General features: G+C 42.2%; 2 protein-coding genes across 2 annotated transcripts; one reads left to right on the top strand and one right to left on the bottom strand.

The window, feature by feature from the left end:
• Positions 1 to 1,829: 1,829 nt before the first annotated feature.
• Positions 1,830 to 2,255, bottom strand: LOC111965561 (E3 ubiquitin-protein ligase RBX1-like). The gene has a single exon (XM_023989719.3). The coding sequence runs from the start codon at positions 2,247 to 2,249 to the stop codon at positions 1,965 to 1,967; it is 285 nt and encodes a 94-aa protein (XP_023845487.1). The 5' UTR covers positions 2,250 to 2,255; the 3' UTR covers positions 1,830 to 1,964.
• Positions 2,256 to 3,475: 1,220 nt separating this feature from the next.
• On the top strand, positions 3,476 to 13,418 carry gask1b (golgi associated kinase 1B). Its single transcript, XM_023990183.2, has 4 exons — positions 3,476 to 4,508; positions 10,010 to 10,227; positions 10,389 to 10,615; positions 13,100 to 13,418. The coding sequence occupies exons 1-4, from the start codon at positions 3,572 to 3,574 to the stop codon at positions 13,305 to 13,307; spliced, it is 1,590 nt and encodes a 529-aa protein (XP_023845951.1). The 5' UTR covers positions 3,476 to 3,571; the 3' UTR covers positions 13,308 to 13,418.
• The last annotated feature ends 10,200 nt before the right edge of the window (positions 13,419 to 23,618 follow it).

Raw genomic sequence — 23,618 nt, 5'->3', positions numbered from 1 at the left:
TTTAACCATGAGTTCAGTAGTGACTTTAAAACAGTTACAGAGTTTAATGGCTGTGATAGAAAACTGAGGATGGATCAACTACTTTGTAGCTACTCCACAATTTTAACCTAAATGACAGAGTGAAAAGAAGGAAGCGTGCATCCTGTCGGGCTGTATCACCGCCTGGTACGGCAACTGCTCCGCCCACAACCGTAAGGCTCTCCAGAGGGTAGTGAGGTCTGCACAACGCATCACCGGGGGCAAACTACCTGCCCTCCAGGACACCACCCGATGTCACAGGAAGGCCTTAAAGATCACCAAGGACAACAACCACCCGAGCCACTGCCTGTTCACCCCGTTATCATCCAGAAGGCGAGGTCAGTACAGGTACAACAAAGCAGGGACCGAGAGACTGAAAAACAGCTTCTATCTCAAGGCCATCAGACTGTTAAACAGCCACCACTAACATTGAGTGGCTGCTGCCAACATACTGACTCAACTCCAGCCACTTTAATAATATAAACATTTATGAAAAATGTATCACTAGCCACTTTAAACAATGCCACTTCATATAATGTTAACAAACCCTACATTACTCATCTCATATGTATATACTGTACTCTATACCATCTACTGCATCTTGCCATCTTGATGTAATACATGTATCACTAGCCACTTTAAACAATGCCACTTTTATATGTTTACATACCCTACATTACTCATCTCATATGTATATACTGTACTCGATACCATCTACTGCATCTTGCCTATGCCGTTCTGTACCATCACTCATTCATATATTTTTATGTACATATTCTTCATTCCTTTACACTTGTGTGTATAAGGTAGTTGTTGTGAAATTGTTAGGTTAGATTACTCGTTGGTTATTACTGCATTGTCGGAACTAGAAGCACAAGCATTTCGCTACACTCGCATTAACATCTGCTAACCATGTGTATGTGACAAATACTATTTGATTTGATTTGTTTGTAACAAGGCACTAAAGTAATACTTCAATAAATGTGGCAAAGCAATTCACTTTTTGTTCTGAATACAAAGTGTTATGTTTCCGGCAAATCCAATACAACACATTACTAAGTACCACATTACTGGGGATTTGTTCAGGATAAAAAAGAAAACGGAATGGAGCTAAGCACAGGCAAAATCCTAGAGGAAAACGTGGTTCAGTCTGCTTTCCACCAGACACTGGGAGATGAATTGAGCTTTCAGCAGGACAATAACCTGAAACAAGGCCAAATCTACACAGGAGTTGCTTACCAAGAAGACACTGAATATTCCTGAGTGGCCAAGTTAGTTTTGATTTAAATCTGCTTGGAAATCTATGGCAAGACCTGAAAATGGTTGTCTAGCAATGATCAACCACCAATTTGACAGAGCTAACAATTTTGAAAAGAATTACAATTGGAAAATGTTGCACAATCCAGGTGTGGAAAGCACTAAAGACTCACAGCTGTAATCTCTGCCAAAGGGGCTTCTACAAAGTATTGACTCAGGGGTGTGAATACTTAGGTATATTAGATTTCTGTATTTCATTTTCAATAGATTTGCAAAAGTTTCAAAAAAACTGTTTTCACTTTGTCATTATGGGGTATTGTGTGTAGATCAGTGAGAAAAAAAAATAATTTAATCAATTTTGAATTCAGGCTGTAACAACAAAATGTGGAATAAATCAAGGGGTATGAATGCTTTCTGAAGGCACTGTATGTGATCGTATACAAGGTTTGAAATGATTATGTTTAGGTCAAATATTACATCTGTTTGGGCTTCTTGCGGTCATTTTGCAATCTAAAATGTATTTGTAATTATATTCCGACCCCCCGACCATCCGCTCAAGAAAAAAAAAAAAAAAAAAGAGAAAGCAACAGAAAGCATGAAACTTGCAGAAGCCCAAGTAATGGTCCAGAGTCTTGCACCTAGTGTCCATATTTCTGAAACTCCCACTCCCTGTTGTCTAGGGGGCACACCTACCTGGTCTTCAACCAACGGGAGATACAGTGGAAATGGAATGCATGATTGCAGACTCCCCAGGCTACGGTGCACTCCTCTGACGTGGCAGAGGCCTGGTTAGCCTGGCACTCTATGCAGAGATCCCTCATGTGATTGCTACAGATGGCACAGTTGTCCACCACAATGTCCCAGGCCCAAAGTACCACTTCATTCCACTTCTTCACTTCAAAACGTTTGTTGCTTGCTCCACTATTCATGGCGCTTGGGGTATCAACATCCATTACTGCCGCCATTCTATCCATGCTGGCTTTCGTGGGCTACCTGAAACATGAAATATACAGGCTGTCGCCAATTTATTGTTGGGCAATTTGCCTAAATGGGTAATGGAACACTTCAACCACTACATTTATGTTCAACACTGTAGTTTTTTGTTGTTGGTGTGACATCACTACATCCAGCTGTTTCCTTCGACATAAGAGTCAAATTTTGAATGAAAACGCACCCTAGCAGGCAATTGTCGCATCTATTTTCTATATGTTGACAGAATAATAACAAAATCACTGGACAAGTGAATGGAAACATAGCTAGTGATAATTTCAATGGATATCAAGCAATATGCATTGTTGATTTTAGGACTGCAGATCTAGGATTGGACTTTTAGATAATAAAGAATATAATTACATGGACAGGAGGGGACCTGAGCCTAGATCAGCACTCTTACTCTTTATGAATACAGGGTCTGGCTCCCTCGTGTGCTTAGGGTCAGAAAAATTCAGTCAGAGATATTTTGCATATTTTATCAAGATGATTGATATACCTTTTAACACTTACAAACGCTCGACTACAGGAAATCCTGCATGGTCACAGAGATTGTTGCTAGTGCTAGTCTACATCATTTAAGTATATCTAATCTGCTCAAACCAACACTTCCTGGCAGGTGTGATGATGCTGATGGACTGTTTCCTGTTTTTACATTCTGCCCTACCTTGCACATCCCAAGGAATGTTTCCTTTTCCCTTCTGTCTTATTGTTCTGCAGCGCTGACATCACAATAGAGAAGGTATTTCTGACCTTCTATTTTGTTATCCTAGTACCACTGACCAGGTTCAACAGTTTTTCCACATACTAGACAATAGGCTAGACCAGACAAACAGGCACACACACACACACTTTATCACATCGCTGTGTGAAACTACACCAGCAGATGTCGCCTGAGGGATGTTACTTTTACACAGATTCAAACCACTGACCAATGTAATATTATATGCTGTTAATATAGGTGAAAATAGGTGATATGGATTGTTTGGGCTATTATTGGCATACATGTATGATAGATGGGGCTATGTCATTCATTTATTCATGTCCTGACATCTGTTTTGACAGTTGTCCCTACTAATTCTCTATAGCAACAAAGCCACCCTTCCTCTGTTGCGATGACACATAGACCTAAACAAGGGTTACCACAGCCCCTCTCATCGCGTTCTGATTTTGGACATCACTTTTTTTCAGTTGAAAAGTACTTTCGGGAAGTTATGCGCCGGCAGCGCCGCCGCTGTCCTTATCCTTATTTGAGCTCCGGGCAAAGACAAACAGAAAACCTAACCATGTCGGATCACAAGTTCTAATGGAGACGTTAATACGTCCTGGAGACATCAAAAAGTCTCTCATTCTTTGGTCGTGTTCGTCTTTTCTGAGGATATCTAACTGCGTTCGGAGGTATCCCCCGTCGAAAAGGAATTTGATCATCGTGGGTGCATGTTGTGTGTACCTGTTTTTCGTGGTTTCCCAGGTTGGACATTCGTTGCTGCACCAGGATAGACGGTTGGGCAGACACGGGTACAAGAAGAGTCTGGGACTATACACTCTGAAGTTCGATGATGATAGCCCGTCGGAAACAGCCGACTCACCAACCGGTGCTAACGACGACTCTTTATTACCCTCAGTGGTTCCAACGCGGTCCAATGTGGTGTACATAACACTAAAGTCAAGGCGCATTAAACCATCTATTATGAGGGGAACAGTGAGACCGAAACTAAGGAGAAAAGCGAGGAGAACCAAACCCAATGAGGGATTTACGCAAAATAAAATTGGCACATTGAAGAGGGAGGAATGGAGACAAAAGCGCACTAACCGAGTCGACATAACTTGGAAACAAATTAACACCATAAATCATGCAACAGGAGATGTAAGCTCGAATTTAAAGATGCAAACAGAACCTCACGTCAGTTCTATCCGAATATACAGTGAGAGGGCACCGCCGTGGTTCAGCAAAGAGGACATTAGTGCCATGCGCTTTCTTGCTGATGGTAAAGTTTCGCATATTCATGAAGTGTCCCATAAGGAATTTATCCCCCTTTTGCTGTTTGAAAGCACATCATATTTGTCATTGATCCATTCTGACAAACAGAACGATTTCAAGGCACATAAAGTGTGTATAGGACAATGTGGAGTTATCAAAAGTCCAGTGGACACGAGCGAGGTTTTCGCTTTCCATTTGGATAGGGTCTTGGGACTGAACCGGAGCGTTGCCGCTGTCAGCAGGAAGTTTCCGTTTGTACAAGGTAGGCCCATTGCCCACCGACTAGGGTTGAAAAGCTACCGGAAATTTTCCAAAGTAACCGTGACCTTCAGTAATTTTGGTTATTAACAGAATCTATGGCAACCAATGGTACTTTTGGTAATTTATACTTGAATAACAAAAATTATAAATGTATGGTATTAATGTATTATATATTTGTCCTTATTGTCCATGGATTTGTTGTAGATAGACCATATGGTTCAAGAGAAAATACTTTAATTAATGAAAAAAGCATCTAATCAACAATGGCATTATTTTCCAATTAACTGTGCAACTCTTCCAACTATTGACTGTGTTCACAACTGCCACTAGTTTGAAGTCAAAACATGACGACAAATACATATTGACATAGTAAAATAAATATAAGTATAAAAGGAAATTTCATGCTAAAACCCTCATATAAAACACCAATTGTTTTCACTAAGTTTATGGTTTATATTTAGGATAATGTTTTACAGATTTGTCATTCTATTTTTTTAAATCATATTTATTTATTTTATATTTTACATGTGATAAGGCTAATGAGAGGGCCAGAGATTAGACACCTGTAATAATCTGAAGTACTCAAAAGGGCCACTAGATGTCTTGTGATAGATTATTTTACATTCTGTCCCTGCAGCACTGAAGCATCACTTACCCCTGTTTAAAGATTTTGCAAATGAGCTAAAGGCGACCTGGGATTCCCCTCATTCAGCCAGGCCGGTGCTGCCATGAATGTAGACAGTATGGAGAAAGTGGGGCTCGATTGCACACTGCCGATGGATGGAAAGCTAGCAAGTTATTTATCTCCAGAGCCTAATAAGGGGGCTAATCCGAGCCTGGAGCTTCTGAATAAACAGTGCCGATTTTTTTGGTGGATCAGCAGAACAAAGTGTACCAGGCTGGGGGTGTGGTGGCTCAGTTGTTGAATGTGGTCATGATACTGCAGATGTATCATATTGATTTGCTGCAGGATCTAAATAAAACCGGTTTCAGAGCTTCTCTACAAAATCTGCATTGCGGCTCATTTTGTGCTGCGTCTGTCCTGGCTGTATGGAAAGGTACGGGGGCAATGGTGGTGGCTCAGCGCCACCTCTGCTTGACGTTGTCCCAGATTCCTGAGAGGGACAGGTGGATGTACTTGGAGGAGCCAGTTTCGCCAACAAGGTTGTTTGGCTCGGCTATGGAGTCTTTCCAGGCCCGTTTCGAGAAGAAACAAAAACAGGACTTCGCATCTACGGGTCCTTTTCCCACGAAAATACTTTGTCGGGGGTGGCTTGGCAGTTCCCGAGGCATGAAGGAAAGGGTCCAGGCCAGAGGCTGATTGCTCCAGGCCAGGGGTGGCTTCGAGGTCCGTTTCTGACCGTCTTGGTTCTTTTGGGTAGTGGTGGATTTCTTGGCACAGTCACCGCGTTGGGTTTAAGGATAGCGGGGTGAAAGCAGACTATTCTGCGGCGCAGGGGAAGAAGCAGCCCTCGCCACCCTAGCTGGATGCTGGGGGAGGGGGCATGTTCTCGAGGCCCTCCTCCCCAAGCGTTTACTGTGGCAATACTGCTCCCAATGGGGGCAAGTTACTTTTTGCCGAAATCCCCGATCCCGGTGTGGGGCAGGTATTAGAACAGCGGTACCACATTGCTTCTACCCAAGGTTTCTCTGTGTTCAGGGGTATAGAGAGTGTGGTATTGTCCAAGTGTGGGCATAATAAACACAGTTCCTTCCCCACATTCAGACTCACGGTTGTCAAGGGTGGTGGATATGGAAACAAGTGTGACAGAAAAAAAGAATTATCCCAGTCCTCAGGGTGGCGCTCTGCCCCTTCAGAAGATAATGTGGGGAGACTGTCAGCATGCTCCGTCCAGTGGCAGGTATGTGCAGTTTCACCATGGGTGATGAGGACTGTGACGAGGGGGTACGGTCTGTAATTTGCTGTGCGTCCTCCTCCTTTTGGTGGCGTCATTACATCAATGGTCCTCGAGGTGCTACCGCTTGTCTTGAGAGAGGAGATTTACTCTTTCCTTCAAAAGCAGGCTATTCGGGTAGTTCCCGTGTCAGAAGTACACAGGGGCCACCCGTGTACTAGTACTTCTTAGTTCCCAAGAGGGATGGAACRTTGCATCCCATCCTGAACTTGCATGTTTTAAACAAGCACCTCAAAGTTTGCAAGTTCAAAATGCTCAGACTTCGCCGGCTATTGCAGTCCCAGCGATTGGTTTAGGTCCATGGATCTGAAGGAATGCGTATTTTCATGTGCTATACATCCTCCCCACTGAAAGTTTTGGATGTTTCATTTAGATGGTGTGGCCTATGAGTTTCTGGTGCGGCCTTTCGGGCTCTCCCCATTACCCACAGCCTTTCTATGGTGGTGGAAGCGGCTTTGGAACTTGTGCGGTGCAGGGGATCAGAGTATTGGCCTATCTGGACAATTGGCTGGTCATATTGGAGTCGAGGGAACAGCTGGAGCTCCACACTGCCATGCTGGTTTCCCATATTCAGTCTCTAGAGTTCATAGTGGATCACAAGAAAAGTTGTTTCGCTCAAGCTCTGCGCATCCTCCTATCTCTACGGAGTGGAGACTGCACCCCTCTGCGGTTGCCCCAGATATGGGACCGGTTCAGCAGGGCTGATGTAGGTCTTTACGAATCGTGAGAAAACATGCATTGTCGTCTTTTCTTCTTAATGGGGGATCTGGGCACTCCATTGGGAACGAATGCTTTGATGTGTCAGTGGCCTCAGACCCTGCTTTATGCGTTTCCTCCGATGGACCTGATTAAGGCCACCTTGGAGTGGCTCCACATTGGCCCAGACAACTCTGGTTTCTGGATGTCATCTACCTGTTGGGCGGGAATCTGTGGAGGAATCCATGTCATTGGGATCTATTGTCCTAGGCGCACGGGAGAGTTTGGCACCCGTGACTAAAGATATAGGATCTATGGGTTTGGCTCCCGAAAGGTTGAATTTGATGGCTAGGGATTATAGGGCGCATGCGCCAACGATACAGTCGGCACATGCTCCCTCTACGAAAGGGTTGTGTACGTATAAGGGGTGCTTGTTTGAGGGTTGGTGTCAGGTTGAAGGAATGTCTCCTTTTCAGAGCTCTTTGATGGAATGAACTTATCACTCTTTGATTATTTGAATCAGCTGTGTAGTGCTATGGCAAAAACAAAAGCATGCACCCCTTGGGGTCCCCAGGACCGATTTTGGGAAAGGCTGGTCTAAGCCTATGGCACTGACCTAGGACCAACTTGTGTGAGCCTCCTTTTGAACCATTGGAGTCTGTGGACCTGAAGGTCCTTTCCTACAAGACTGCTCTGCTCATGGCCTTGGCCAAGCACGTTGGAGATCACCACACGCTGTCAGTACACCCTTCCTGTTTGGAGTTCGCGCCTGGCTACTCCAAAATTATGTTATGTCCTAATCCAGCTTTTCCTCCCAAGGTTATGCCTATTGTATGTCTTACAGGTCCCTGGCTTTCGAGCTGTTCACTTTCTCACCTCTTCCATTTGTTTGGCCTGTGTCCAGTGCGAGGTTTACACACATATACAGATAGGACCAAGGATATCCACGTTTGTGACCAGCTTTTTGTCTGTTTAGCTAATACAGCTAGGGGTAGAGCGCTTTCTAAGCAGCACCTTTCTCATTGGATTGTAGAGGCCATCTCCTTGGCATATCACAGCAAAGGACAAGTGTTGCCTAGAGGTGTGTGTGCTCACTCCAGTAGGGGTGTGGCCGCTTCTTGGGCATTGTTCAGGAGCATGACATTTGGTGACATCTGTGCTACAGCGAAGTGGGGGTTCCTCACATTCCTTTGTGAGGTTTTATTGCTTGGATGTAACTGCTCCCAGTGTGGCTCATAGTGTTATGGCTGGGTCCTGTAGTGGGTGTTAGGCAGCGTACATGTTGCGCATTTATCCGGCTTGCCACAGTTCCCTGTGGGTTTGAGCCTTGGGCTGCCTTGGGGTGTGGCAGCGTGTAAAGTGTGCATTATCAGGGTTACCACAGTTTCTTGTGGATTTCAGCCTTGGGCTATCGTGACATCGTACAGTTTCCAGGTTCTATGCAGCATGCATGTGCCAAGTCACAACAGGTGTTCTGTTGTTTTGGACTTGCGGTTCCTTGTCTGAGTTCTGACATTTCAGGCTCGCAAGGTAAGTATTGTTCTTGGAACAGTGGGGTCTATGGATATGGGCTGCAGTGGCAGCGTGTCAGTGTGCATAGCCAAGTTGCAGCAGGTTATGATTCCCTATATAAGGCTCTGGCAGTTCAGGCCTCATGAGGAACTGACTGTTCAGGCTTCTCGGGTAAGTATTAAGGAAAAAGGTGGCTTCTGTAACCCATTTTTGGAGCTGGTGGAACCTTTGTGCTTGGGTAACCGTGGGCCTCCCAGTTTGGTACTCTCTGACCCGGGTTGGGGCATGATTGTATGTCCCCATAGTATGTTATACCGAGTGTCCGATTGAAAGGTAACATACAGTTATGAAAATAACTACTGTTCGCTGAAGGAGGGAACCCGGTATAATATATTTTGGCCTCGCGCCATCAGGGCTCGTTGAAGAGCAGTACTGAATTGAGGAAATTCATGTGGCCCCAGGAAGGCGGAGCTTCGCCATCCATTGGCCCTTTGGGTGTGATTCTTCAGGTGAATATGATTGGTGATTGACTTCCCATATTATGTTATACCTCATTCCCTCCTTCATGGAACAGTAGTTTTATTCATCACTGTACGTTTTATTTGTCACATGCAGTGAAATGTTTAACTTGCAAGTCCTACCCAACAGTGCAGTATTCAATATTAAAATATAATAATTGTATTTGTATTTAGCTTTACGACTAGACTAATTTACATGTCAATGTTAAGGTGACAATTTAATAGCATTTAGGCTACGTCACGTCTATCTCTTCCCAAATCAGCATTCCAGGAATGTTGTAGCCAATGTAATATTATAAGGCCAAGCATATTTGTGAGCAGAAGTATCAGCCCTGGAGCTGCGAGTGCTCGCTCCTTTAGCCAGCAGAGCATGCAGCTGTCTGAGTCCTCATAAGTCTGTGGGAGAGATTGAGAAACAGAGGTGCAAATGCATAACGCCATGATATCAATCCTCAAAGTGTAGGATCTTTAATCATAGCTTTGCACTGGCTATGTTTGGGCGTCAGTTGACGTTCTTTATACGGCCGCCCTTGACCCGAATTATATCTGTAGCCCTCATACGTATATTTGTTTCCCTGTTGCGTTTTCGTGGTGTCTGGTCCTCCTCAACAGGAATACACTCATGAGCCTTCGTCTTCCTCCTCCTCAGTGTTGTATGCTAATGCTAGTTAACAGTGGTAAATTAGTGAACTATACATGTGTGATGACTAACCTTGTCTGGGACGTGAAGATGCTCTTTAGCTTAATGGACTGAGTCTAGAGTTAACTCAAAGAGCCAACACAGACATTGCAGATACGGCCCATGTTCAAAGCCCGGTCGGTCACACTAACATTACCTCTGGATCCCCCTCATCCCACAGATGGCCAGCCCTGCCCCGTGGTGCTGTGGGATGGTTATCTCTCTCCAGGGGACAATGTAGAGGGCCAGTCCACTGTGAGGATGACATGGGGGGAGTACCAGAGCTCCCTCAAACAGAGGTGCTGGAACAGGAACGTCACGCCCAAGCCTAACTCTGGCTGCTCCAGCATTCACCATTATGAGTGGAGCAAACTAGCCCTGTTTGATTTCCTGTTGCAGGTATTGTACGATCACACGTGTTTGGTCTTTCAAATGAACTACAGTGTTAAATGTCTTCAGAAGGAAGCTTGTCAAACTAGGACGCTGTTGGGTTGAGATAATTGGCAATGGCATCACTCTTTTGAGGTAATAGCTTAGGTGAATAATGTTTGTCTCTTCAGATATACAGCCGATTGGACCGGAACTGCTGTGGGTTCAGGCCTCGTCAGGAGGACGTGTGTGTGGAGCAGGGCCACCATCTGGAATGTGGGGACATGGACAGTTTGACGCTGGCCAACATCATCCACAGGGATCACGACCCCAGGCACTTGGTCTTCACTGAAAACAAGGGCTTTTTCGACCGCGACGAGGACAACTTGGACTACAGACTACTGGAGGGAATCAAGGAGTGAGTCCACGTCGAAATACAGTACCAGTCAAAAGTTTGGGTACACCTACTCATTCAAGGGTTTTTCTTTATTTTTACTATTTTCAACATTGTAAAAATAATAGTGAAGACATCAAAACTATGAAATAACAGATATGGAATCATGTAGTAACCAAAGAAAAGTGTTAAACAAATCAAAATATTTAGATTCTTCAAAGTAGCCACCATTGTCTTGATGACAGCTTTGCACACTCCTGCCATTCTCTCAACCAGCTTCAGTTGGAATGCTTTTCCAACAGTCTTGAAGGAGTTCCCACATATGCTGAGCACTTGTTGGTTGCATTTCCTTCACTCTGCGGTCCAACTCATCATAAACAATCTAAATTGGGTTGAGGTCGGGTGATTGTGGAAGCCAGGTCATCTATTGCAGCACTCCATTACTCTCCTTCTTGGTCAAATAGCCCTTACACAGCCTAACGGTGTGTCAGGACATTGTCCTTTTGAAAAACAAATGATAGTCTCACTAAGCGCAAACCAAATGGGATGGCATATCACTGCAGAATGCTGTGGTAGCCATGCTGGTTAAGTGTTTCTAGAATTCTAAATAAATCACTGACAGTGTCACCAGAAAAGCACCATCACACCACCTCCTCCATGTTTCACAGTGGGAACCACATATGCAGAGGTCATCCGTTCACCTACACAGCGGTTTGAACCAAAAATCTCAAATWTGGACTCATCAGACCAAAGGACAGATTTCCAATAATGTCCATTGCTCGTGTCTCTTGGCCTAAGCAAGTCTTCTTATTATTGGTGTCCTTTTAATAGTGAGGCACCAGAGGCATCACCACAGTCCCTGGTTTGATTCCAGACTGTGTCCATGATTGGGAGTCCCATAGGGCGGCGCACAATTGGCCCAGCGTCGTCCGGGTTTGGCTGGGGTAGGCCATCATTGTAAATAAAAATGAGTTCTTAACTGACTTGCCTAGTTAAATAAGGTTCATGCAGTCTCTACTGAACAGTTTATGTTGAGATGTGTCTGTAACTTGAATTCTGTGAAGTATTTGTTAGGCCTGCAATTTCTGAGGCTGGTAAATCTAATGAACTTATCCTCTGCAGCAGAGGTAACACTGGGTCATCCTTTCCTGTTGTGGTCCTCATGAGAGCCAGTTTTATCATAGTGCTTGATGGTTTTTGCGACTGCACTTGAAGAAATGTTCAAAGTTCTTGACATTTTCTGGATTGACCTACCTTCATGTCTTAAAGTAATGATGGACTGTCGTTTCTCTTTGCTTATTTGAGCTGTTCTTGACATAATATGGACTTGGTATTTTACCAAATAGGGCTATCTTCTGTATACCACCCCTACCTTGTCACAACACAACTGATTGGCTCAAAAGCATTAAGGAAAGAAATTCCACAAATGTTATTTTAACAAGGCACACCTGTTAATTGAAATGCATTCCAGGTGACTACCTCATGAAGCTGGTTGAGAGAATGCCCAGAGTGTGCAAAGCTGTCATCAAGGCAAAGGGTGGCTATTTGAAGAATCTCAAATTTGTTTAACACTTCTTTGGTTACTACATGATTCCATATATGTTATTTCATAGTTTTGATGTCTTCGCTATTATTCTACAATGTAGAAAATAGTAAAAATAAAGAAAAACCCTTGAATGAGTAGGTTTGTCCAAACTTTTGACTGGAACTGTATATAGACAGCATAGTGAATTGATAATTAGTCGGATAATACAGTGATTCTTCTGAATAGTACTATGGTCTTTGCAATATGACTGTATTATCTTACAGCAATATTACTGTACAGTGTGCAGAATTTTTTTATTCTCAACTTTCAAATCAGCAACTATCTACAATGTACCCCCTGCATACAATTTGTGGTTGATTCAGCTCTTAGTCTAGAGATTCCTCCCTGTTGACTTAAAACTGTGGGAAAATACTGCATTCTAACACGTAATCGCCAAGTGCATGCCTTTGTTAGGAAGTCTATTATACCCACCCATAGGCATGGTGACACACCCAGGGACATTCCCTGTGTTTCATCTTCATTTTGTGATTAATAAATCAGTGGAACAAACCACTGGGAGGACCTAGCGGAGGGACTTTCTGGCACTGACAGGTGTCACCTCTCCTCTTACATGGCTTGTAGTGATCTTCTTCAAAGCAGAGGCTTTCAACTGGATTTCACATTAGTTAAAGATTAGAAGGCTCCGGCCTGGATAATGTACTCTAGGCATGGGCAGAATTAGATTATATTACCTTGAATTACATTATGCCATTGTAGAATTTATAAATTTTGGGAGTACATCTTTGTTAATTAAGGAATATATTATTTCTTTGCATTTGCATATAAATGTACAGTATATGCATATGGATCAAACAGTTGTGGTCATAGTTTGTTAAACAGTTACTGACTATCCAAATAGATCTAACCAAATAGTGTTGCCAACTGTCCAAGTAAATTAAATTACCAACCTCTTCTCCACCCAGGCTTCCAGAACAGGCAGTGGCTGTGTTGATGAGCCAGAAGCTGAGGGAGAAGCTCCTCCAGTCACTGTTCCTGGATCAGCTGTACTGGGAGAGCCAGGGAGGACGGCAGGGCATCGAGAAGCTCATCGACGTCATTGAGAGACGGGCCCAGGTTCTCCTAACATACATCAATGCCCACGGCATCAAAGTGGTGCCCATGAATGTATGACGTCACAGGGTTTGGAAAAGGAGAGAAAATGGAGAGTAGATATAGACATGGAATTTGATCTTCCACAAAGACCAAGCCATTTGTAATTTTTTTAAGTTCCCTTTCCGAAAGCCAGAAAAACAACGGGCCCAGGTTCTCCTAACATACATCAATGCCCACGGCATCAAAGTGGTGCCCATGAATGTATGACGTCACAGGGTTTGGAAAAGGAGATAAAATGGAGAGTAGATATAGACATGGAATTTGATCTTCCACAAAGACCAAGCCATTTGTAATTTTTTTAAGTTCCCTTTCCGAAAGCCAGAAAAACAACTTCCATTCCTCGAATCAAAATATTTGCCAGTGAAAGAACTACCAGGGTCTCGAGGGTTTTCACTCCAACAGGACATACTGTATTGGTTGATTTGGTATCAAGCCAGAATCTCACAGCTCTGAATTGTCAAGCTGAAACATTACTCTTAGTATTCATTATACAAAGTGGCTACAGTTCTGTATTCAATAACCCACCAGTCTTACTGTAGTCTTTTGCTTTGTTATTATAATATTTAACGTTACTCATCTCTAGTATAACTGTAATACAGTAAACAATTATTTTTAGCATTTCTTTGGGCCTTATTCATGTACCATAGTGCTCCTCCGACTTCACCTTACAGTAGCCTACAACTCTTTGATGGTTTAACATCTGTCTAACTTGCCATAAGAAAAGGACATTAGTTAGAAATTATGTTTCATTTGTACCGCTTAAGATGTTAGTCCTCCAACATTACCAATTTCATTGTTTATATTTATTTTAATATTATTTCAAATGTTGATCAAAAAATACATGTAAATGAAAATAAATGTACTTTTACTTGAAATACATCAGACTTTGACCCAGAAACAAATTAGCATAACATATACAGTAGGCTGCCCCCTCTCTGGTCTTTCAACCATTACATCATCAGCCTTAAAAGTGTCAGACAAATCAAGGACAGAAATAGTTGGTGCCTATGAAACATGAGCCAAAGCACTGTGTCTGTTTTGCAAGGCTGTTATAAACAGGGTCTTGCGATTGAGCCTATATAGACTATGAAGCTTTGTGGGGTCATTTTCCATGTCAGTGCCGGGAGTAAGAGCGGTTGTTGTTTTAACTCCTTTGAACCCTCATTAACACAGCCCTCAGTGTGTGTTTTTCATGGAGGGCCCCACTCTTTCCCAGTTAGTTTCAATGAGTCTAAGCCAGTGCTTCCAGGCTCACACGCATACATACCTATACCTCCATTGACAGTTTTCCCCTGCCTCTTTCTGCATATGGGTGGCAAGTAGCCTAGTGGTTAGAGCGTTGGGCCAGTAACCGAAAGGTTGCTAGATCGAATCTCCAAGCTGACAAGGAAAAATCTGTTGTTTTGCCCCTGAACAAAGCAGTTAACCCACTGTTCCTAGGCCGTCATTGTAAATAAGAATTTGTTCTTAACTGACTTGCCTAGTTAAATAATAATTTTTAAAAATTGAACGTTTTGGGGATCTTTTATTTTCTGCTCATGAAACATGTGACCAACAATTTACATGTTGCGTCTATATTTTTGTTCAGTATATTGTTTTTTAGGCCAAAACATTCGGACGCTACAGACGTTTTCGTGAGAAGACCGATTTTCGGTCTTCTCGGCCACCTTCCACCGCAGATGCGGAAGGATTGAGACACAGCCCATGCAAAAATATCTTGAGCTTTAACTGACAGATTTTGATGAGGATTTTTTTATGTTACTTGGGGTCACTTAGAAATGTCCTTGTTTAATGTTGTAAATGCCTATTGTAGCTGGAAACGGCAGATTTTTTGGGGAATATCTATATCGACGTACAGAGGCCCATTATCAGCAATCCAAATTGATCATTTTAAAGGCTAATTGATCATTAGAAAACCCGTTTGCAATTATGTTAGCACAGCTGAAAACTGTTGTTCTGATTAAAGAAACAATTAAACTGGCCTTCATTAGACTAGTTGAGTATCTGGAGCATCAGCATTCATGGGTTCGATTACAGGCTCAAAATGGCCAGAAACAAAGACTTTCTTCTGAAACTCAAGTCTATTCTTGTTCTGAGAAATGAAGGCTATTCCATGCGAGAAATTGGCAAGAAACTGAAGATCTCGTACAACGCTGTGTACTACTGTCTTCACAGAACAGCGCAAACTGGCTCTAACCAGAATAGAAAGAGGAGTGGGAGGCCCCGGTGCACAACTGAGCAAGAGGACAAGTACAAATAATTATCATATCAGCTACAAGCAGCCGATCTAAACCAAGTGTGGAGCATTTCTGAATAAGTAAGATGTGATCCATGGTGTCAAAAGCCTTGGACAGGTCATTGAAGGGGGCAGCACAGCGTTTCTTCATATCAAACAATTTATGACATTTAAAACCATAGAAGTAGCAGAGATGTTACTATGACCTGGTCTGAAATCCTGACTGTTGTCTGGTATTTCTAATTCAGGCTATAGGGCAATGATAACCAAGGTCACTTGCAAACACACCAAAAGACTTGTACTTATGAGGGTTATTTGTGGGAATGACATCTAATAATGAGGATCTATCTAGATTTTTCACATTTAACTGAGTGGGTTTTGTGATTAGCTGGGTTAAATGAAGATCAAGACAAATGTTCTTAAAGTTATCTGAGATAGGTATCAGCGGGTCCAGGTTAAAGTCACCTAAGACCACCAGTTCAGATGATAGCTGAGCATTTAAAATATTTTCTATGATTCTAATTGCATCAACTAAAGCAGCAGGAGGCTCATGCACTCCAGCAACAAATACATGCACGTTTTGTCTTATGGTCACATCTAAAACCAGGATTTCACATTTCTGGGGTATAGTGATATTAAGAACACAAGATGCTACAAAAGCGGATTTCACATCGCCACCCTCAACCTTTTCTCTGCCTATCACATCAAAAATGTTGAAATTAGAAATGTCAATGTCCTTATCCATGATAGAATCATTTAACCACGTCTCTGATAAAACAAGAATGTCTGTGTTCGTGTCATGCATCCAGATATCGATAAAGCCCATCTTTGACATCATACTTCACACATTTAAATGTAACAAACCCAGCCCTTTACGAGACCTAAAAACAGCAGGGGTGTCCATATTTACCCTAACCAGGTCGTTATAAACTTGATCATTAGGTAAGTCAGAAGATTTCATAGGAATAAAAATTAAGTTATCAAAGCTTGCCCCGATGGGCCTGTGGCTGCATCTATTTGGTGGCTGTTTAAAACCTATTGAAATTAAGACGGGTAATGTAGATTTCCTTGACTTGACTAGAGTATTTAACGTCAGAAACAGTTTGATGTGTGAGGGTGGTTGGGATAACATGGGTAGAGTGCGGGTTATATCCCAGTCAGTTTCTCAGAGCAGCCTAAAAATAAGCCCCGGGATAGTTTGGGTGAATTCCATTCCTTTGTTATCAATAAAGACAACATTGACAGAGTTACAGTAACTTTTTAGCCAGATCTGAAGTGATAGCAACCAACTGAATCTACTGTATCCATGTCTCATCGTGAGTATGGGACCCGATATAATGGGACGCTTGTTTAGGTATTGCAGTTTTGCAATTAGTTCCGGTGTCCATACGACCTGAGGAAGACAGCAGGGACAGTGGCTCAAAACAATTTGAGAGTTTGTCACGACTCTACCAGAAAATGGAACCCTGGGGTGCAGGTCTCTTCCTCCTCCTGGATCCAATCACACTCCATTCACGCCCGTCAGGGGTAGAGTTGATAGTATCCGACTTTTGGCTAGGTTCAGAAGCCCGTAAGGTGGGGAAATGCTAAAGATCCATAAAAGTTCCATTACAGTCGTGTCTTTGAAAAGAGGCATCAACAAATGGGGTTAAATGTGAGGCGTCCTTATTCAAACTTAGACGCTTGTCTAGATGTTTAATTTCCTCAAGTAAAGTAATGATCCTCTTCTTGGCAGCATTTAGTTCGTGGCATTTGACACTGGTGAAGTTTTCAGAAACATCCTTAAATCAAATAAAATGTCACATGCACCGAATACAACTGGTGTAGACCTTACAGTGAAATGCTTACTTACAAGCCCTTAACCAACAATGCAGTTTAAAAAATACCTGCAAAAATAAGAATAACAAATAAAAGTAATAAAAAGAGCAGCAGTAAAATAACAATAGCGAGGCTATATACATGGGGTACCGGTGCTGAGTCAATGTGCGGGGGCACAGGTTAGTTGAGGTAATTGAGGTAATATGTACATGTAGGTAGAGTTAAAGTGACCATGCATAGATAATAACAGAGAGTAGCAGCAGCGTAAAAGAGGGGGGCAATGCAAATAGTCTGGTTAGCCATTTGATTAGATGTTCAGGTGTCTTATGGCTTCGGGGTAGAAGCTGTTTAGAAGCCTCTTGGACCTAGACTTGGCGCTCCGGTACCACTTGTCGTGTGGAGCAGAGAGAATAGTCTATAACTAGGGTGGCTGGAGTATTTGACTGTGATTTAATGGCCTTATGGTCGGCAATAGCGTCAAAGGAGTTTTCACTGATTTCTGGAGAAGCAAGAGAACACCCTTTCCTCAATTCAGCCATTTGCTTGCTAGCCAAATAGGCTACTAATTAATAACTTCACCATGCTCAAAGGGATATTCAATGTTTGCTTTTTTCACTTTTACTCATCTATCAGTAGGTGCCCTTCTTTGCGAGACATTGGAAAACCTCCCTGGTCTTTGTGGTTGAATCTGTGGTTGAAATTCACAGCTCAACTGAGGGACCTTAACAAATAATTGTATGTGTGGGGTACAGAGATGAGGTAGTCATTCAAAAATCAAGATAAACACTATTATTGCACACAGAGTCCATGCTACTTATTATGTGACTTGTGAAGCTATTTCTACTCCTGAAGTTATTTAGGCTTGCCATAACAAAGGGGTTGAATACTTCTCAATACATTTCAGCTTTTTGTTTTTAATCAATTTGTAAAAACGTTGAAAAACATAATTCCACGTTGATTTTATGGGTGTTGTGTAGGCCAGTGACACAAAATGTAAATGAAATGCATTTTAAATTCAGGCTGTAACACAACAACATTTTAAAGAAGTTAAAGGGTGTGAGTACTTTCTGAAGGTCCACTTTTTCATACTAAAATGACGCAGAAACACATACATACAGACATAGATAGATACATAGATAGACAGATAGGCCCATGCTCACATGCACAGGCTGTGTCGAGTTAATACAGGGAGGAGGAAATACCTGCATATTTAATCATGCCCCTTCATGTGAGTAACTCTAATGGCCTACAGCTAGTGGTCTAAGGCACTGCATCTCAGTGCAAGAGGCGTCATTACAGCCCCTGGTTCGAATCCAGACTGGTAGCAGGATTAATAATAAACAATATAGCAGTTGGCCCCATTACTGACTTGTCTTTCTTGCCTCTCTATATCCCCCTTGCCTCAAGTTCACACTCAAATGTGCTGAATTGGCATGACTGTTAAGGGTCCAATAGGGTTGCCAATTATTTCTCTCTCTCTCTCCCTGTGTGTGTGTGAGAACAGTATTTGGGAGGGCACAGTTCATGTGAGTTCCAGACAGCTGGGCTCACCCAGCACAGACTTTACACCCAAACAGAGAGGTTCTTTCTTCTCTCTGTATTCAGCCCAGTACTGATAATCACTGCATTAAACCATGATGTCAATTTTCCCCATTCACAGCTCTCTCTGCTCAGCCAATGACCCTCACTGAACCCACAGGGGGAAAAAATATAATCTTGTGTTTCAGTGTAAGCCCGATGGATAGTTTTGTCCTATACTTTAATAGATTGGGATTGTTTTTCAAAACCAGCATCGTCCTTAGCTAAATGTTGTTAAGTTATCATAATTGTGCAGAATATGAACCTGCAATGTATGCTTGTGTGGAGTATAATTATCCTCATGATTATGATCAATTGAACCATGGTGTTGTGTGTATTCAGCTTATTTTTGCATTGAGATATACCATGGGAAACTGCATCTTATTAATGCCAAAGGTGTAACTTCCAAAGTTAGTGACACTGCATTTGTTTCAGGAGTTAAATGACTATACCATAAAAGACAAGATATGCACTAATTGTCCCATCCCTGTGGTTAGGAACACTAGCTGCCTACTCAGGCAGTGACCTAGTTAATTCTTCAACCATGTGGAATCATAGCGCTAGCTGGAATTTTGCACCGCCTTGACTTTCCTTCCAACGCCAAAATGGTTTTGAGTGCCTTGACAACATCACACCTGGGTGGCAGACAGCACATGGAAAGTGGGGCGACCTCAACGGAGAGATGGAGAGATAAAAGGCCAACATAGATGGGACTCTCGTTCTTCTTCAAAATACAGAAAGGTAGACACAACAGAATGTCCTCCCAAGTTGCTTCCCATTAGCTAGAGGAAGCGGTGTTCTTGATAAGGACTCACATCCACTTGTGAGGGAAATAATAAGAAGGTCAACAAGTGTCAAAGAAAATGTTGCATTCAATTCCTGCTCATTCCAGAGGCCTTTACTTTTGAAATAATATATAGACCTGGAATTTGAATCCTCGATAATGTATCTTTGTGATGTTATACTCTGTTATGCTCTATTTCGTGGAGTTTGGCGTGAAGATATGGTTTCTGCATGTACACACAGCTCTGGCTCTGGGCATACAGCCAGGTTATTTTCGTTTATTTTTTCACTTTGTCAAGGCCACAGCTGTCTTGTCTGAAAGGGATGTGTCCTCCTAACATTTAACTCTTCCCTCACTGCTCTGGCCAGATAGTCCATCTTCAGTGTAGGGGAGAGTGGGGTAAGTTGAGATATTTTTACATTCAGCATCACTCTGTCAAGGTAAAAATAATATTAATTCTAACAAATATATCTACATATATTTCAGGATGTTGTGTATCCCTGGAAATAATCAGAATGAATGTAAACACTACAGTTTTGAAAACATAGCTTATACAAAAAATGCAGTCTCTTGGCACAACTTACCCTGAGTATGGCGTAAATTTTGCGGAGGGACAGGGTAAGTTGATCCACCAACACATTTCTGTACTGAATAGAATTTTTATTTCTCAAACACAATAACTTGGTCTTTTAATAATTGTAAGAATATTTGACCACAGGCTTAACAACTAAACAAACACTTTGTTCTTTTAAAAACCCTTTTAACATAGGCGAGGCCCTGGTGTTACCTCATATCCCAGCAATAATGCCTTGCATTACGCCTGGGAAGAAACACTTCAATTTGCTCAATTTGCCATTGGCTCAACTTACTCCAAGGCAAACTTTTTAGCCCACACAGCTACAAGAAGGGACTTTCATGCTAGGTTTAGGACCTCATATTGGAGCTTATAGAGACACAAATGGATGTATAGAACAATCTTAAAATTAGATATTTGGGTTTAGATACAAACATCATGAAACCTCTAACACAATAAATACATTTTACTTTGTGACCTAACTTGCTCACCACTTTTTTTCCATGTGGTTTCTTCCTTCACAGACTCCATGAAATGATGACCTCTTCCAAAATATTTGGTCAAATTATTAATTTTGTGTATGGCTCCCTAGAAACAAGGGGTGGCTCAACTTACCCCATTCTCCCCTACCATAGCATAAAGTGAAATTAAGAAGAGACAGTCATGTTCACTTTGTGACTGAACTTGACCCATAATTACATTTCCAATTGTAGACACAAAGAGGAATGCGTATAGGCCTAAGGTTTTCTGTCAGGTTAGAATGCAAGCAAATGAAAAGGTTTAGCCAGAGGCGTTCTGTGCACAGCCAAAGTCAATAATCTTTTAAAGCCGATTTAATGAAAGCTTTGGGTCGCTAACTAAACACTTTGCCTGAGAACCTTTCTGAAACAACAAACAGGGATTTCCAGCACAGGATTTAGATGGGAGTGATACAGAAATTTGGCACAGATCTTATGATCACTGGACCCCCGAAAGGCCTGTTGCACCGTACTCGTTCTTCTGTCTTTCTCTCGCGCACACACACAGACATTTACATTTAAGTAATTTAGCAGACACTCTTATCCAGGGCGACTTACAGTAGTGAGTGCATACATTACATACTTTTTTCCCTTCTCCATACTGGTCCCCCGTGGGAATCGAACACCACAACCCTTGCGTTGCAAGCGCCATGCTCTACCAACTGAACGCACGCACACGTCACTCCTGCTTTTCAGGTCACTCCTCTCACTCATAGACTGACCTGCATGGAGCTGTATCCAACCTAGCAATGACCATGTAACACTTAGTTCCTAGGGTTCACACTCTTTCACATGGAGTGATGAAAGAAGGTAAAAGGCAGTGTGAACCCAGACCTAACACAAGCGGCCCATACGCCCATCCATAAATAAGGGTGTATGGGGTGAGGCACCACCGCCATGCACTGGAATGCCAAACATCTGCCCTGGGGATATCTAGGGCAATATGACAACTGCCCTGGGGATATCTAGGGCAATATGACATCTGCCCTGGGGATATCTAGGGCAATATGACAACTGCCCTGGGGATATCTAGGGCAATATGACATCTGCCCTGGGGATATCTAGGGAAATCGGACAGTTGTCTGTCTATTATGTCATCATCTGTAAATAGATACCTTGTGATGGGAAAAGGAGACAGAAGAATGCCAGCAAAAAAATCTAATGAGGCCAATGAGAATGAGCGCCCATATGATTGAAGAGACATGTCAACCTATCACGAGGGAAATGTCCAGAAGGGTTTACAGATGTAGGATCTTAATTTGAGCCAGTTTGCTACAGCAGGAAAATAATTCTGCAGCAACAGAAAATTTTAATTATTATGTGGATTATAGTTAATATAGATTTTTGTAGGGGTTGATACATTTTTCGTTTAGGGCAACTCAAAGTGGAAATTGCATACTTTAGATTCATTTTTAAAACTCAAATACACTTCAAGTTTAAGCAACAAGATTGATCAAATTAAGATCCTACATCTGTAGTCAGTTGGTTGGTTTTTGTGGCTTCAAACAGCTTTCTCAACAGAGGCAAGGTCAGAAAGAAAGGGACTATTTGAGCTAGCCAGAGTTGAGGTATTTTATTCATAATAAATTTATATGAGGTTCGTTTTTTGGGGGCCATTCTGAAATGGCAGACTACACCCTAATCTCAAACCACAATTACAGCTCTCATGAGCTGAATGATTGAGGAGAGAAAAAGCTCAGATTGCTCTTTTTCTCTTTGTGTTCGTCTTTTCCTTTTTGACCATTTACTATACTGATACAGTGGATAGATAGATAGATTTCAATGGTGCTGTAATAATCCTCCAATGATTTCTCCATGGAAAAATATCTGCTAAAATACTCACCACCAGGAAATCAAACGAATGGGAAGAAAAGGGGCATAATAAGAGCAAAACAAGAGCTCTTGGATCCATTTGGTCTGGCAGTCTGCAGCTTATGACCGGGCCAACGACAGACATTTTGTTAAACTGACAACATACTCTACTATTAGCACTAAGGGGACACACATGCAGAGAAACCACAGGACAAGGCCTAAATAGACTGCTAAAGACAGTGTTAAAAACAGCTTCAGTTCCTCCTGGGTCAAAGGATTCCTACAATCTTAAAAATAAAGGTTCTTAAATGGTTCTTCGTTGATTTGTAAACGTTATTTTTGTGGAAAATATAGTTCTTAAGAATGTGAAGTTTCCTGACCCCTGTATTGGTGTGTTGAGATACGATTCTGACATTTAGCATCAAATATTTTCCGTATTAGGCTACATCATGGTCTGAATTATAATGTTAAGAGGTAGTCCTATAATAGGCTAATGTAAATGATGGCTTCACTTTGGGCAGGCTATTCCATCTGCATGTGTAGCACATGGAGATGTGTGAAACTTACTCCCCAGCCTGAAGTGTCTGTGGCACTTTGGGAGGGCGGTTACATGTGCTAGTAAGGCAGAGGTCCTGGGTTCAAGCCTCATTGGAGGAAGTGATACTTTCTAAGCAAGCAGTGTGATGTCTTTTACACATAAACATATTAGCGTTTAGGCCAGGGGTACTCAAATATTATTCGAGAAGGTCCGGTCACACAAATTTGCGAACATGCTAGTGCTTTCTCATTTCACCACAATGGGAACGAGAAAGCATTCTCACACACATATCACTCGAGTCCAACATGTTGCGGATAAAGTTCAGAATTACACAATTTCATGTGCACAACATCTAAATACCTTTATCACTATACTGAGAGCTTTGCCATTTCTAAAAGGACATATTTGGGTGTTTTTGGACAACACAACGAGGATGAGGAAGTCTATTGCGGGTGCGGTACGTTTCTCAAA

The sequence above is a fragment of the Salvelinus sp. IW2-2015 genome, linkage group LG6.2, assembly GCF_002910315.2.
Source record: "Salvelinus sp. IW2-2015 linkage group LG6.2, ASM291031v2, whole genome shotgun sequence".
Classification (NCBI taxonomy): domain Eukaryota; kingdom Metazoa; phylum Chordata; class Actinopteri; order Salmoniformes; family Salmonidae; genus Salvelinus; species Salvelinus sp. IW2-2015.
The sequence above is the reverse complement of the archived record's forward strand: the minus strand, read 5'-3'. Positions and strand labels throughout refer to the sequence as shown.

Coding starts and splice junctions, on each gene's coding strand:
- gask1b (XM_023990183.2), top strand. CDS start 3,572: ATGGAGACGTTAATACGTCCTGGAGACATCAAAAAGTCTCTCATTCTT. Junction 4,509..10,009: donor GAAGTTTCCGTTTGTACAAG/GTAGGCCCATTG, acceptor CTCATCCCACAG/ATGGCCAGCCCTGCCCCGTG. Junction 10,616..13,099: donor CTACTGGAGGGAATCAAGGA/GTGAGTCCACGT, acceptor TTCTCCACCCAG/GCTTCCAGAACAGGCAGTGG.
- LOC111965561 (XM_023989719.3), bottom strand. CDS start 2,249: ATGGATAGAATGGCGGCAGTAATGGATGTTGATACCCCAAGCGCCATG.